Source organism: Engystomops pustulosus, chromosome 10 (genome assembly GCF_040894005.1).
Source record: "Engystomops pustulosus chromosome 10, aEngPut4.maternal, whole genome shotgun sequence".
NCBI classification, from domain to species: domain Eukaryota; kingdom Metazoa; phylum Chordata; class Amphibia; order Anura; family Leptodactylidae; genus Engystomops; species Engystomops pustulosus.
The window spans coordinates 88,539,807-88,556,169 of record NC_092420.1 but is presented as its reverse complement, the minus strand read 5'-3'; the positions used below and the strand labels follow the sequence as shown (position 1 = coordinate 88,556,169).

The 16,363-nt window shown below is 44.9% G+C and overlaps 1 protein-coding gene across 2 annotated transcripts in view; it reads left to right on the top strand.

Annotated features, from left to right (window-relative positions):
• The window catches only part of EPS15 (epidermal growth factor receptor pathway substrate 15), a 65,016-nt gene that overhangs the window by 30,508 nt on the left and 18,145 nt on the right, over positions 1–16,363 (top strand). The window contains exons 10-15 of one of the 2 annotated variants that reach the window (XM_072127238.1): positions 22–167; positions 1,078–1,234; positions 2,155–2,214; positions 5,057–5,142; positions 12,317–12,389; positions 15,740–15,901. In XM_072127238.1, the coding sequence (XP_071983339.1) occupies positions 22–167; positions 1,078–1,234; positions 2,155–2,214; positions 5,057–5,142; positions 12,317–12,389; positions 15,740–15,901 (684 nt within the window). The remainder of the gene's footprint in view (positions 1–21; positions 168–1,077; positions 1,235–2,154; positions 2,215–5,056; positions 5,143–12,316; positions 12,390–15,739; positions 15,902–16,363) is intronic. The other variant, XM_072127239.1, reaches the window with a different exon arrangement.

Sequence of the window (16,363 nt, the reverse complement as noted above, 5' to 3'; positions counted from 1 at the left end):
TCCTCCCAATTTCTCTTCCAGTGGGTTGTATCACATGCAGAGAAAACAAAATACGATGAGATTTTTGTAAAACTTGATAGCGACCAAGATGGCCTGGTGTCAGGACTGGAAGTTAAAGAGATCTTCCTGAAAACGGGATTACCTCCAGCCCTGCTGGCCCATATCTGGTGAGTGCCCAGTGCAGTATCATGTCCAACAGATGCAGGTATATAGGTCTGTACTTAGTGGTTTCCTTTCAGTGACAGCAAGCAGAATAAAGTCCCTAAATGTATCATCTGTATCATGAGATTTGTAGTAACAATAACATAAAGGTATAGCGGGGGGGCATCCATAAATTCTGCTGTCTATTTAACACCTCTGATGCCACAGTCAATGTGGACCATAACATCCAAGGAGATTAAAGCTGTTGTCCAGTCAGATCAACTTAGCCCTAGGATAGGGTCTAATTTACTGAATGGTGGTGGTCTCAGTGCATGGATCATGAGGACCCCCATTGTAACAGTCAATGAAGCGGCCGGTCACATGTGCGGCCACTCCATTCACTGTCTATTTCCGTCACCACCATAGCAACTGTTTGCTGTATTTGGGGTACAGCGGACCCCCGTTCTTATAGGGGGGCCCTATAACTGTGACCTCCACTGACCAGCAAGTTATCACCTATTCTGTGGATATAGGATAACTTGTTACTGGACAACCCCTCTAACAATGTTTTGTGGCTCTTTTTGTTACCCCCCATCATCCCATATGTTGCCTTATGATGTCCTACATATTTTTTTCTCTTAAGAAGAGTTAAATAGGTGACATGTTAGTAAAGTGCTGACAGCTAATAATACAGACCGGAATAATGCAGTGTATTGTATGTGTATAAAAAAAAATCTATGAAAATGTGACTTTTTTAAAGTTTTAATAGAATGCAAAATACCAAAAGGTATCAAACCGTGAAAAGGTCAAACTTCTAACTACTTTGCCGGTTCATGGTTGTGTAAGATCCAAAAGTCTGATTTTAATCTTTTGGGCAAAATCGGGTGTCTTTGTAAAATTTTCATGCAAGACTTGTATATTTTTGGGCGTGTGCAGGTCATTGTGTGACACCAAGGATTGCGGGAAACTTTCTAAAGAGCAGTTTGCGCTGTCGTTTCATCTCATCAATCAGAAGCTTGTCAAAGGCATTGACCCCCCTCAATCCCTCACCCCAGAAATGATGCCTCCATCCGAAAGGTCCTCCACTCCTAAGGTAGGTTCCCTCACTACCAGCCGCTCCTGCGTAACGTCACCACTCGTAGCCGTGCTGTTATATTGCTGACCCTGTCATAAAGGGAAACTTTTATACCGTATTTTTCGGACTATAAGGCGCACAAAAAATCCTTTGATTTTCTCAGAAATCAATGGTGCGCCTTATAGTCCAGTGCGCCTTATATATGAACCGTACTTACTGACAACAGCTGCCTTGAACTGTGCACAGGTCTGCCACCTGCTGGTCATTCATCCTTATAATCAGGTGGGCCTTATATATGAACGTAGACATTTTAGCATGTATTTATTGATGGGGCGCCTTATAATCCGGTGCGCCTTGTAGTCCGAAAGATACGGTAAGTATTTAGGCCCACAGGCTGTCACCAACCTGCAGGACAGTGACCGGATCACAACGATGCCCTTGTGTATTATGGCAAAATTACATGGAAAAAGAACTAAGAGCTAAGGAGTCAAGGGGGCGGAGAGCAGACACACTGGCTTCATCTCTCTTGTCTTATAGGTCATGTACATCATCCTAACTACCTTCAGCAACTACATGGGGGACATGTAATGATGTATGTGGACTATGGGACTAAATTAAGCCAAGAAGAGACATCCCTGCCTGACTCTTTCCCCACCCACTTGACTCCTTACTGATCATTTATTTATTAAAACTATCTTCCTATGTAATCCAGAACCTTCCAGAATGTAGAAGGTCATCATTGTAACCCTGACATTGCCCTGGATAATAGACTGGTGGTGATTAGTGGGACTATATCCTAATCACAGGGGGTCCCTTTAAGACTTCACTTCAAGTTATTACAACCCAATATCCCATGAATAAATTGGGTGTATTATCAGTTCCAGGGTGGGGGAAAAAATTTCAAAATTCTTCCTTTTTTATGCTTTGACTTGTATTAGAGGCCGGGTCCTTACCCGATGGGGAATGTACCGTGTTCCTATGTCTCGGGACCAGTCTGTGTAAGTGTATGAGATGCGTGGGATAACTGGCCGCACTTGTGTGCATTAACAGGAGTCTGATACTGTGTAACACACAACTAGTAGATACTTGTGTATAAAATGTATAAATATTTATATTATGTTACAAAAATGTAAATGCTACATTGCATTTTTGGACAGCTCCTAGTACAGGCGACCAGACGGCACGTGCTGAATTGTGTCTCAGAGCGCTGTGTGGGGTTTATTTGGGGTGTCATTTAAAAAAAAATTGCAGCCCCCTAAGGTCGGGTATGGAAAGTACTGTGTAGAATCACTCTCTTGTGCAAAATCTTTCCTGTTTACCTATAGGATACCTTCTCCAAAGTCATGTGCAGAGAGAAGTCAAGTTTAGAGGCTACAGGGGGAGGTCACTTAATAAGCCCCTGTGTTCAGTTCTATTGCACCTACAAATTATTGGTGTCATGTTAAAGATAAGAATCTCATCTGTCAGATCGCATGGGGCTTGTTGTATGGTGATCTACAGAACAGGAGATACAGGCAGCTACAGACATAGTTGGAAATGTGAGCTGCAGAGAATATTTAATTCCCTGTTTTCTGGGGGGTTTTTTCCTGCCAGGTCCGTAGAACACAGAACCACGAGCCTTATGTCCTCTGAAAGAAGAGATTATTATTTTGTAATAGGCCTCCATGTTTCTAGGTGCTGTAGAACTAAACATAGTGGCATCTGTAGTGACACTGCAGCTTCTAAACTTGACTCAACTCGGGCAAATATAATATAGCTTTGGAGGAGATAAATGGGTGAGATCTCACATACAAGAGGGAATTCTAGAAAGGTCGTTTCACCCCCGACCTGGGGTGGGGGGTAGTATAATGGGGTTAAATCTGGTGACAGGATCCCTTTAATTGCTTACCCATAAGGCACGTCATTCCTCGGTCTTCTTTGGGGATCCTGTCCCTTAGGATAGACCATTGATTGTCACTGCAGGACAACCCATTCACCCCTAAGCACTTGAGTTCCTAACCTAATGGCACGGCATGGGCTGAGGATGCCAGTTCTCCGCCTGCTCTAATGGACTCTCCTGGTTTTGCTTTCTTTTGCTCTGTTCTAGTTTGCTGGACTCTTTTATTTCCGTCTGCTTTCCGCCTTCCTCTAATCTTCCTAACTCTCGTCTGTCCTGTTCTGGCTCTGCAAGGTTAGACTTTTTTACTACACTCTTCTTTGATTTTTGTTATTGCCCAAAAGAACCTGAATTGCAACAACTGGTTAATTTAAAGTGACCTTGCCCCCCCCCCCCCCACTTACACAATAGCAGCGGCCATGTTATTGGTTATATTACCATTAATAATGGGGGTGGTTGTCATTTATGAGCTGGTGACATTGTTTCATGGCCGCTATTGCTGTGTTATGGCTGGGACTTTTTTGGCATGATGGTTTTTACTGCTGCATGTGACAATTCGCTTCCAAGAATTTCTGCTGTTTCTGTTCCTGTTATTTCTTCTCTTATTTTTACTTTTATTTTGGAAATTTCTTTTTACAATCGATTTACCCACACATAAAAAAGTCTGCACGTCCTATTTCCTGGCCCATTTGTGGGGAAAACCTGCGAGTCCTATTTGCCTGTCCCACATAGAGAGAACCTGAGAGTCCTGTTTCCCTGTCCTGCATAGAGGGAGCCTGTGAGTCCCATTTCCCTGCCCCACATAGAGGGAGCCTGTGAGTCCCATTTCCCTGTCCCACATAGAGGGAGCCTGTGAATCCCATTTCCCTGTCCCACATAGAGGGAGCCTGTGAGTCCCATTTCCCTGTCCCACTTAGAGGGAGCCTGTGAGTCCCATTTCCATGTCCCACATGGAGGGAGCCTGTGAGTCCCATTTCCCTGTCCCACATAGAGGGAGCCTGTGAGTCCCATTTCCCTGTCCCACATAGAGGGAGCCTGTGAGTCCCATTTCCCTGTCCCACATGGAGGGAGCCTGTGAGTCCCATTTCCCTGTCCCACATAGAGGGAGCCTGTGAGTCCCATTTCCCTGTCCCACATAGAGGGAGCCTGTGAGTCCCATTTCCCTGTCCCACATAGAGGGAGCCTGTGAGTCCCATTTCCCTGTCCCACATAGAGGGAGCCTGTGAGTCCCATTTCCCTGTCCCACATAGAGGGAGCCTGTGAGTCCCATTTCCCTGTCCCACATAGAGGGAGCCTGTGAGTCCCATTTCCCTGTCCCACATAGAGGGAGCCTGTGAGTCCCATTTCCCTGTCCCACATAGAGGGAGCCTGTGAGTCCCATTTCCCTGTCCCACATAGAGGGAGCCTGTGAGTCCCATTTCCCTGTCCCACATAGAGGGAGCCTGTGAGTCCCATTTCCCTGTCCCACATAGAGGGAGCCTGTGAGTGCCATTTCCCTGTCCCACATAGAGGGAGCCTGTGAGTCCCATTTCCCTGTCCCACATAGAGGGAGCCTGTGAGTCCCATTTCCCTGTCCCACATAGAGGGAGCCTGTGAGTCCCATTTCCCTGTCCCACATAGAGGGAGCCTGTGAGTCCCATGTTCACAACCAACAGTTGGAGTCATTCCTCTCTTGTCAACACGTAGAGGGAGCCTGTGAGTCCTGCTGCCCCCTCCTCCTGTTTTAGTTAATCTTATCTGAGGGGTGGCAGTTAAGCCCCACCCAAAAATGGTCATTGCCAGGGGGTGGAGCCTCAGAGCTGCACTTTATTATTGTAATTCTTTGTAAATCGTGTAAAACTTTTTTTTTTTTTTGGTAACAATTCAGAAATGTAATTTTTTTTTTTTTTTTTTTTTTTAATGATGAAACTTTTCTAGGCTGACCCATTATTTTTCATGTCTTTGACCTTTCTATTACTTCACAGATCCCATCAGCCCCCAGTCCAGTGTCCGATTTCTCTGCCATTAAAGAGCTGGACACACTAAATAATGAGATTGTGGATTTACAGAGGTGAGTGCCGAGGATTTCAAATATTTTATTTTGTGTAAGGACAACTTTTTCGTTTATAAAGATTTTGGAAATTGGTCCGGGTTGAGGATCCAGAAGCTATAAATGTAATTTGTTGGATCTGAAAAGGGAACAGTTCTTTCCCAAAACTCATCGTCCATCCGTCCAATAAAATAGCGCTTTTTTTTTTTTTTGCAAACTTGGATTTCTACTTCATCTGACAGCACCTCAGAAATTAAAGCTTTTCCCTCTCTCCATACAACCTTTTATATAGCGGACTTAGGATATATAGGATTTGTTCTACTGTCATCTACTTCATCTTAAATCCCCATAAATAATTACCAATTTTTTTGTCTGTCATGAGTTAGGCTGGGAAGAGATGCTGTTGCTCCATCTAGTTGTCTTGCAGCTTGTTGTCTCAATGGCTTCTGCTCCAGCCAGTTATTTTGCAGCTTGTTGTCTTACAGGTTGCTGCTCCAGCCAGTTATTTTGCAGCTTGTTGTCTCAATGGCTTCTGCTCCAGCCAGTTATTTTACAGCTTGTTGTCTTACAGGTTGCTGCTCCAGCCAGTTGTTGTACACAGGGCTGGAGCCAGCACTGGGCAACTGCTGGGGGTACATAAGGAATCTTTGGGGGTGAGGGGGGCTGTATCTAATAAGTCCATAGGGGCCGAGGGGGGCTTATATAGAAATAACAATGAGGGGGCTGTTTGGGATGATAAACTAGGGAATATTTTGGGGAACAGGAGACTTTAGGAACAGAAAATTTTTAATGCTGCCACATGAGTTAACTGCAAAGGGGCCCACTGAGGCTCTGTCACCCAGGGGCCTACTGAAACCCTGGGCCTGGTCTTACATGATGTTGTATAGAAGAAATGACATATGACTTGGCTCCTGACACACACACCAAGAAATTCTTTGTATATTTCTTAATCTTTCTTAATCTTAATTGTAATGTTGAGATAAAAAGGGGATACAAGGAAATGAGGATGAAAGTACTGGAATATTTAGTACAGTACTTGTTTTTGGTGTATATAGTGTTACTTTAAAGAGGTTTTGCTTGGCATTGAATGGGTATGAGCTCCTGGCAGGGCCTGGTGATGCCTGTGTGTCACGTCGCTGGCTTTTCATGCAGAATCCGCACTGTTGTACCTGTGTATCTGATATTAAGTAATAGTCTGGTGATGAACATATATTCACTGTGCACATCTATGTATATAGAAAATGCTAAAGAAAATTGCAGAAAATTGGATCTGAAAGCAGTTGTCATCTGTATGCAAAATGCAAAGTTTTTTGCAGTCCCTGTCACCCCCTGACCATGGGTAGCAGAGATGTACATGTGCCGGTTCCCTTAGTTTAGTGCATTTCTTATTCTGGTTTTTGCTGCAGGTCTATGACTTGTGTTCTTCTATTGTACTGGTTCCCATAGAACGCACAATGTTACTTTAAACTGTTCCTTTTTGTCGTATGATCGCCCTCTGGCAGGGGAGTTGTTGAGGAATTGTTTTGCGCCTCGGTGACGGTCTGAACGCTTTGGCTTCCTGGTTACAGAGTCTCAGAGGGACTTGTCATTCTCTCTCTAACAAACATGTAGCGAAACCTCTAGAATCAGTGCAGGGGTGAGGGAGGGGGTGAGACTAAAGAGTGGGCAGCATGGTGGCTTAGTGGTTAGCATTACAAACTTGCAGTGCCGGGGGACTGGTTTCATCTGCAAAGAGTTTATGTTCTCTCCATGTTTGCGTGGGTGTCCTCCGGGTCTTCTGGTTTCCTCCCACACTCCAAAACATACTGGTAGGTTGATTAGATTGTGAGCCCAATTGGGGACAGGAACCCATTTGGCAAGCTCTGTGTAGAGCTGCGTAATCTGTGTGCGCTATATAAATAAAGAATTATAATTATTATTATTAAGATTGCAACTAGAGACAGAGAGTGACTGCTGGATCTAGAGAGGAAGTTTCTATCTCACCCCATGTGCTTAATTCACATCTATATGATCCAGCTGATGCTTCTAAGTGCGTTTTGGACCAGAATCTCCTCTTTCTGTGAGTAGTATATGGGAGACATCATCCTCCCGCTAGATCATATAATGTATATGAGTATTATATAGATCTATTAAGCGGCCATATGCATTAAATCCAAAAAAATATGTTTCTCTTCATGATTGAAAGTTGTTTTGTGGCTGCAGATAACCCGGATGATGATTCCTCGTTACATGTAGGTGACAATAGGCGCACAGCAGCTGTCACCCATTGATGTGTCACAATAACAATCTGTCCGCGTATATTGTGTTGGAAAAAAACCGCATGAGGCATCCAGCGATGGTCGCTAAAAATAAAAGTGGAGCTATCTGCTGCTCTCCGCGCTGTCACTAAGGCTTTCTGCGTCCTGTCATTTTCCCGTAGAATTTGCTGCTGTCACTTTTTAGCTTTTGTCACATCCATTTGTACAGGAGGGTTTGTAGTTTTTTTTTTTTTGACATTTATCTTTGATGGATGCCGCTCTATTGTTATAGGAGAACATGCGTCGTTCCGGTGAGAGAAGATTAAACGTCAGGTTTTTTTTATTGGATGTCTTTTTATGGCACCATCTGTTGTTCTGATGTATAGTGGCCCGGCAGGGGACAAATGGACCCCATCCTGGATAGTGTCAGGCCTATTGACACGTTTCATGTATAGGCCATGATCATTTCCGGCATATACAGCGACAAATACAGTGTTGGGCTATCTGCGCACCCAACGTGAGCAAAATTGGCCTAATGTTCTTTTTTAATAAACTATTTACTTCAGTCTGACATCTGTTTTCACGGACATTTAATGAAGAATAAAACTGTACTAGTTTGTCATGGCAACCAATCAGAGCTCAGCTTTCATTTTGTAAACAGCTGGGATAATGTAAGCTGAGCTCTGATTGGTTGCTATGGGCAACTAGAATGGTTCTGCTCTCAGACTCTTCTCATAAATCTTCCCCATAGTCTATGAGCGTTCCGTGAAAAATGGTTCTGACTAGGACCTGCTCTACTCGCTCAAGCGGATTTATAACAGTTGGGTCAAGCGCCTTCAGCTCTGTGCTCAGCACCAGGGACAACATGTCACATAGCTGTGCATCACAGGGAACGTTCCCAGTTGTTACGTTCTTAAAATTTATGAACCGTAAGATCTTTTATGGATCTGATTGCGGCAATTGATAATTTAATATGTGACATGACCGCCTTTCCAATGAAAAAAAAACTTGCCCTTGATCCAAGATGGCGGCCATGCCCTGGACACGGCCTAAAGGGTGCCCCTTACTTTCTGGGGGGGATCCGATATGACATTTTCACTTTAGTTTCTGAAATAAAAGATAGTCCTGGGACTTGTGACTCTCGCTGTATATAATAGATGGGTTTGGGTGTCACATAATAAATGGCGCGTATGTAGTGAACGCTGTGCGTACGCTCTGTACCTGTCCCTACTACTACAGGGTTAACACTCGGCTGCTATTTATGTCGGGGTCCCTCGGGTGTAACGTAACAATTAACCTGTGTCGCTCCGCATTGTTATATTCACTTCCACCTCGCCCTTGATAAACCCACTGAGGAAAGCGGAGGACGGACTTACAACCCCCAATATGGCTGCTTCCCCAGGACTCATTAACCCTTCCATCTTTTGATTTTTCCTGCTGATTATTCCATCCGCACGTTGTAACAAAATCTCCGAAGGATTATGAGTCTTCGGAGGAGCGGGGGAGGCGGCCTCCGGTGTACTCCAGCGCTGCACACGTCTAATCGCTTTCTCGTTTAATTATGTTTTGGTCCCAAATGAGGCGAGAATATGAGCGCTGACCTCTATTACCATGCTGCGTGCGCTAACAGATTGCCTGAAGTCGCCGTGCCGGTGTGCAGCCGACCACCAGGGGTGAGTGTGGACTGTGTAGGGTTGGTTTTATGTCTGTAAAGTGTTTTGCTCAAAGGCGCAGGTAAGACATTATAGGGGCAATATAATGGGGTTCAGTGGAGAGGAGAACATACATGTTTAGGCTGAAGGAAATCTTCCATCAAAATCCATCCTGATAAACCAGGGACATTACTCATAGATCCAGGCACGGGACTGTGGTATCTTCTTATATGTGTTACCCATGGCCTCTTTCTTTCTAAAATCTGCTTTTAAAATTATTCTAATTAGTTAGGTGCTGTGGGGGGAGTTACCGGAGCCCATGTGTGCTCTGGCTTCACGGGCTGTTACACTGTCTCCCACTCTGTGAGATTACATCGGGCAGAGTAAGTGGGGGAAGTGCGGAGAGTGGTGGCACACGTGCCATTTTGAACCCGTTTTTAAGCAGTCCGTTAAACGCATCAGTTAAACAGTTTTTCCCAATTATCTTAATTAAGAAACGGACTAAAAAGGGTTCAAAACGCCACATGTGCCACACCCTGAGCGAGGTGGGGGAGGGCGAGACATTGTAACAGCCTGTTAAGTTACAGCATGGAGGGGCTTTGGTGACACCACCCAGAGGCTTTCAGGCACATTAGCATAATTTTAGAAGTTGCTTTTAGGAGGAAGGAGACCATGGATAACAAATATAAGATAATTTGTACGGTGGTAGAGTTCCTTTAAAGCAATTTAAACCTATTTAAAACAATAACCATTTCTTATTAAAGGGGTGTTCCCATTTCAGCAAATTATTTTTATTGCTTTTATGATAAAAAGTTATACAATTTTTCCAATAACCTTTCTGTATCAATTCCTCACAGCTTTCTAGATCTCTGCTTGCTGTCATTCTACTAACGGTGCATGGCTCGTTAGTATCACATAAAGTAATCAGAGCTGTGCGATATAACGAGCCGTCTGTCCATGTTTAGATTTCTGTCCACTCATAGTAAACATAGAAGCTTTCCATAGAATGACAGCAAGCAGAGATCTAGAAAACTGTAAGGAATTGATACAGAAAGTATATTGGAAAATTGTATCATTTTTTTATCATAAAAAGAATGACATTAATTTGCTGTAATGGAAATGCCCCTTTAAGTATTATCTGGGCCATTGGGACCCCGAGTATTGGCCTGAGTGTCGCTATCCTCTGTACACGCCTCCGTCTATAGAATTCGGCTGCTGGAGTCTGTTTTGCTTTGAGAATGAATGGGACGGCAGCGCATGTGCAGCTAGTTGGTACAATCATTTTGAGGTTTGTCACTCCATCGAGACTCGGACCCCCATCGATCAGTGAGGCTGCGGTCACACGTGGCAATTTGAACCCGTTTTGGTCCGTTTCTAAGGAGTCAACTCATGCGTTGACCCGTTTTAATTAAGAAAATGGTAAAACCGGTCAAAAAATGCATGCTTTTGTAAAACCTCAAAGGCACAGCGACCCTGACCCCGACTACAATGGTAATTGGGGGATGTGGCTGTGACCATTGAGACGTCTCTGTGTAAGAAGCTGTTTAACCACAATGTTCAGCTCTCCTTGTAATTGTCTTCTCATGTCAGTGATTGGACAGATCATGCATTGTGATTGCTAGGGTCCGACTCATTGGACCCCACCATAATAATAATAATTCTTTATTTATATAGCGCCTACAGATTACGCAGCGCTGCTCGAAGCCATACTGAGAACAAGGGGGATATGTAGGACCCCCTATTGTTGTTTATCTCTTTTGGCCTCCACTATGCTGGACACAGCAGCATGGCTTCATTCACTTTCAGGGATTGTCCACTTTCAGCAAATAATTGGTATTCTTTGTGTAATGAAAAGTTGGCTTGGTGCAAGGCTTAATATATCCCCGGTCATGTGATGTCACACAGGTGCACAGCTCATTATATTCCTGGTCATGTGATGTCACACAGGTGCACAGGTCCTTATATCCCTGGTCATGTGATGTCATACAAGTGCACGGCTCATTATATCCCTGGTCATGTGAAGTCAAGCTGGTGCACAGGTCCTTATATCCCCAGTCATGTGATGTCACACAGGTGCACAGGTCCTTATATCCCTGGTCATGTGATGTCACACAGGTGCACAGGTCCTTATATCCCTAGTCATGTGATGTCACACTGGTGCACAGGTCCTTATATCCCTGGTCATGTGATGTCATACAAGTGCACGGCTCATTATATCCCTGGTCATGTGAAGTCAAGCTGGTGCACAGCTTGATAGTATCTGAGTGTAATCAGAGCTGTGCACCTGTGTGATATCACATGACCAGTTATATAACGAGTCGTTCACCTGTGTGACGTCACATGACCTGGCTCTGCGATTTATCCACAGGAAGGTTAACAATGAGACTTCCTGTGGAATGACAGCAAGCAGAGATCTATTCACTACACAATATCAGTTGCTGGAAGTGTGCGATCCCTTTTATAGGGTGATTCAGGATTATGTTTTATTGATCACCCATCCTTGGACCCCCGTCAATCAAAACATTGATCTCTCGATCTATTACCTGGTGCCCCTGCCAATCAGATATCAGAAGGATGGGGCTATTAGATGTCAGCATGTCCGATCCCCTCTCAGGGCTGTACGGTTATACGTTGGACTCTTCCTCGGCATTACAATGTGACCAGCGAGTAACCTGCCCCCATGAGGGGATCTCATCTATTAATAGACCTGTGATTGAGAATCTCCTCCCCCGTCTGCAGCGTTGCTGCCTTGTTAGATGGGACCTGAATTGCATAGACATGTAATTGCTCTGGTGGCCACAGCCGGCGGTGTAAATGGGGTCCCGGCGGGTAAATTAAGCAGAATAAATCTTATCCGTGACTCAATCTGCTGTCAGCAGGTGTCATCCTTCTATAATGTACAATTCCCAATCGATGGCCTCCCCCCTGCCGGTCCTTGCTGTGTTCCTCCGGCATCCGTGGGTTTGTTAGTCACCCGACTACAGAGAGTTAAAGGCCAGGCTTGCCGTCTGTTGCTTCCCCTCCCACCCGGACCCTCGGCATTGAGCATTTGCTGCTTTCTCCTTAGCAACAGTGAGCTCATCGCGGACTATTTCATTGATTTCTCCGGCTTCTCCCTCCTCCTATTGCTTTTCCCATTCTCCCGAGCGTTCCTCCACAATGAGGCGTTGGTTTTAACGCTCCCTTAGGCCCTAGACGTTCCAGCACCATGTACCTGAAGTGGGACTCCGGTTTGGGGGGCTGGATCAGCATGCCCGCTGTCTCCGATGTCTTCAGATATTCCTGTATGGTTTGCTGGTCTTCTAGGGAGAAGACCAACGTGGAGCAAGAACTGAAGGAGAAGGAAGAGACGGTGACGAAGAGAACAAGTGAGATCCAGGTGGGTGAAAGCCATAACTGATGCCGTTATAGGTCATGGGAATGGGATAACATGCAAAATTCTAGAATGTTACAACCTAAGAACTGCAAGTCCCAGCATAACCATGGAGCGAGGAGATCCAGTAACTTACAAAGTATCCATTAACTTTTTCCTGCCCTTCATTCTTCCTCGCCCAGACTTCTCCATATTAATAATGAATACTTTTATTACTTACTTCTTCCCCCAGGAGTCTGCCTGAACACATGACACCAGTCTGATGTAGCAGAGTTAAGTTTGCGAAACGCCGTTTAATCAGCAGTCCTATGTAAAGTCGCAGAATATTTGCATTTTACAAACTCGGCTCTGCTACATCGAATGATTCATTCATCATCATCGTCATCATAGTCTGATGGGATGGTGCATCCATTCTTGGCCGTGTATATTGCTATGGAATTATGAGAGATGTGTAGATTCCAATAATTACACCCCAGATACGGCTATGTCAGCCTCCACTAAGACCATTGATGTATACGTGGGGCCCGGCACAGCCATCGGCCTCCTTCACCTTCATCTGACCTATATATGTAATGTAATACACGGAGTCCATCACTATGTATCTGCAATCTTACAGCACAGACCTTCCCCTACAGCCGATCTATGCCCCTGATTGTCCACTGACACTCCCTTTAATAAGATTTGATCACCCATTGTGCACTCATCCGTACATTTCCTGGAAGAATAACAGAGGGTCTGGCTATATATATATTTGTATCCACATGAGAATGGTCCCCAAATCCCTCAATGTCTGAAGCTGCTTGCAATTTTCTGCTCCAGTTACGATACAAAGACAAAGTTCAGCTACTACATGTACACACAGGGCATAGCCCCGGGCATGGAAGGGGGTGAGGTGCCCGAGTATTGGTAATCTACAGGGCTATTGCAAACTCTGTTGATAGAATATTTCCCCCTTAGACATTCATGACATTTTGCTGATTGGTGGGTGTTGGACCCCCCACCCTTATGATATTGATGACCTATCCTAAAGTGAAGGCATTGGATAATAGTCAACATTTTGAACCTCCACTAAAGAACAAGAGACACAGATGTAAGATTCCCGAGGGATTCGCCATCTATCATCTCCTGGCTCTGGGGACAGTCTAGAATTAGTAAAATTCGGGGTAATTCCTGGAAGCCAGGATGGGGGAATAATAAAACCTGTATCTGACTGTATCTGTGTTCACTTTCAGCAAATATGGTATGCAATTTTCCTATATACTTTGTGTCAGTTCTTCAGGCTTCTCTAGATCTCTGCTTGCTGTCATTCTATATGAAGCTTCATTGATTACTTCCTGTGGATAAATAATGGTCCCTGGTCATCATGTGATGTCACACAGGTATATGGCTCGTTATATCCCAGGTCATGTGATGTCACACAGGTATATGGCTCGTTATATCCCAGGTCATGTGATGTCACACAGGTATATGGCTCGTTATATCCCAGGTCATGTGATGTCACACAGATATATGGCTCGTTATATCCCTGGTCATGTGATGTCATGCAGGTGCAACGGCTCGTTATATCCCTGTCCATGTGATGTCACACAGGTGCATGGCTCGTTATATGACTGGTAATGTGACATCAGATAGGTGCATAGCTTGTTGTATCCCTGGTCATATGATGTCACATAGGTGCACTGCTCCTTATATCCCTGGTCATGTGATGTCACACAGGTGCACGGCTCATTATAAGACACAGATCCGATTTAACGAGTCGTGCATCTGTGTGACATCACATGACCAAGGACCGGAGTTCATCCATGGGCATTCACACGTTGGTGCATCAAAACACATGTGTTTTCATGTTACCGTGCGTTGGAGGCTTCGATAGTGTTTTTCTTTATAGCTGGAAGTGTAAGCAGCTTTAGAAACATCACATCACAGCTGCTTACACTTACAGCAATGAATAAAATGCTCTCAAAGCATCCAAACACATAGTACAGGCGGTCCCCTACTTAAGGAGACCCGGCTAACAGACGACCCCTAGTTACAGACGGACCTCTCTGCCCCCTGTGCCCTCTGGTGAAGCCTCTGGATGTTACTATAGTCCCAGGCTGCAATGATCAGCTGTAAGGTGTCTGTAATGAAGCTTTATTGATAATCCTTGGTCCCATTACAGCAAAAAATTTTGAAATTCCAATTGTCACTGGGGGAACAAAAAATTCTCTGGATCTACAATTATAAAATATACAGTTTCGACTTGCATACAAATTCAACTTAAGAACAAACCTATGGAACCTATCTAGTATGTAACCCGGGGACTGCCTGTAATATGAAAATGCATGTGTCAAAATGCCAAATGTGAAGGCATTCCTAGAATGACAGCAAGCAGAGATCTAGAATACCGTGAGGAACTGATACAGAAAGTATATTGGATAATTGTTTAACTTTTCATTACACAGAAATATCAATAATTTTCGGAAAGTGGACGACCTCTAATTAAATGGTTAATAACAAACTGCATCAGTAATACAGAGGGAAATGCTTCCTTCTCCTCTTACATTGGCAGTTACTGGCCTCCCTCCTAATACACCCGGAAGTCTCAGCTGAATTCCAGCTTGCTAGCCAGAAGACAAAAGCTCCCCGAAGTGTCTGATTACATAGAAGTCTATGGGAGGGAAGGGGGAGGCGAGTCAGAGCAGCTAGGTCACCTACCTACCAGTTCACAGAGGACTGCAAATTCACAGACCGAGACTGCAGAGAGGAAAGCTGTACAGACACGAGTATATATATGAAGGGATAGAGGCAATGCTCTCTAATGGCAGTTTATGAAAATATATTTAGTTTAGGGGGTTATTTTGCATGACGGGTTCTCTTTAATATGTTACCAGAAGCCCACTACAGCTACTACTCAGAGCAGAGATCTGTGCTGTGTTCATAGAATACTCCTCTCCTCTGCTGTAATATGTAACCAGAAGCTCGTAACAGCTACTACTCAGAGCAGAGAGAGAGAGAGCTCTGCTGTCTTTATGGATATCAGTCCAACCTGTTAATTTATACCATGTTGATCCAGAAGGCGGCAAAAAAACAGGGACAATTCCGTCCAGACCCCTACCATGGTGGACAGAATAACTCCAGATCAAGAGATCTCAAACACCAGTGCACTCCAATGCTTCATGTCCAGCTACAATCCTGGACTGAAGATCATTGGCCTGGTTACAAGACGTCACAGTGACTGTGGGTAGACTTCCATTAAACTAGTTGATGCTTCCAGCGGGGGATCACATTTGGGGGCTCCAGGTTACTTGTAGTTTGGTGTATGCACTACTTTGCGCTCTCAGGATATTTGAGGCAGCGATTGTTGTGTTTTCCAGGATCTGCAGGATGAGGTGGAGCGCGAGAGCGTCAACCTGCAGAAGCTCCAGGCTCAGAAGCAGGAGATGGAGGAAGTCCTGGCCGGGCTGGATGAGGAGAAGGCCAAACTGGAGAGCCAGTTACAGGAACTGCGGCTGAAGTGCGCGGAGGAGACCAAGCTGGTACGTGCCAGGGTGACGCCGCTGCCAACTACTACTTTCATTTCTCAAAAATTTGCAATGCTGGTTGCTAGTGGCTTGATCCTGGCATTCTGTATTGTAGTAGCGCCCCCTATAGACCGGTTTCTATTGTTTTATATATTGGAGGCACATCTCTGCTCTGTCTTGCCCAGTCATAAGTGACAGTCCCTAAAATAGACTGTGTCTAGACGTATAGGCTGTTCTGCTCTAGGGGCGGTCCTGGGCTGCTCTAGGGGCGGTCCTGGGCTGCTTTAGGGGCGGTCCTGGGCTGCTCTAGGGGCGGTCCTGGGCTGCTCTAGGGGCGGTCCTCTAGGCATATAGGCTCTTCTTCGTATAGATCAGCATGCAGCCAGATATCTAGGTTGTCTTCAAAGCCACAAGCCCCAGCGAGCAGGAGCCACCACCTACCATTATCAAACTGCATTGGCGCGGCTACACGCAGAG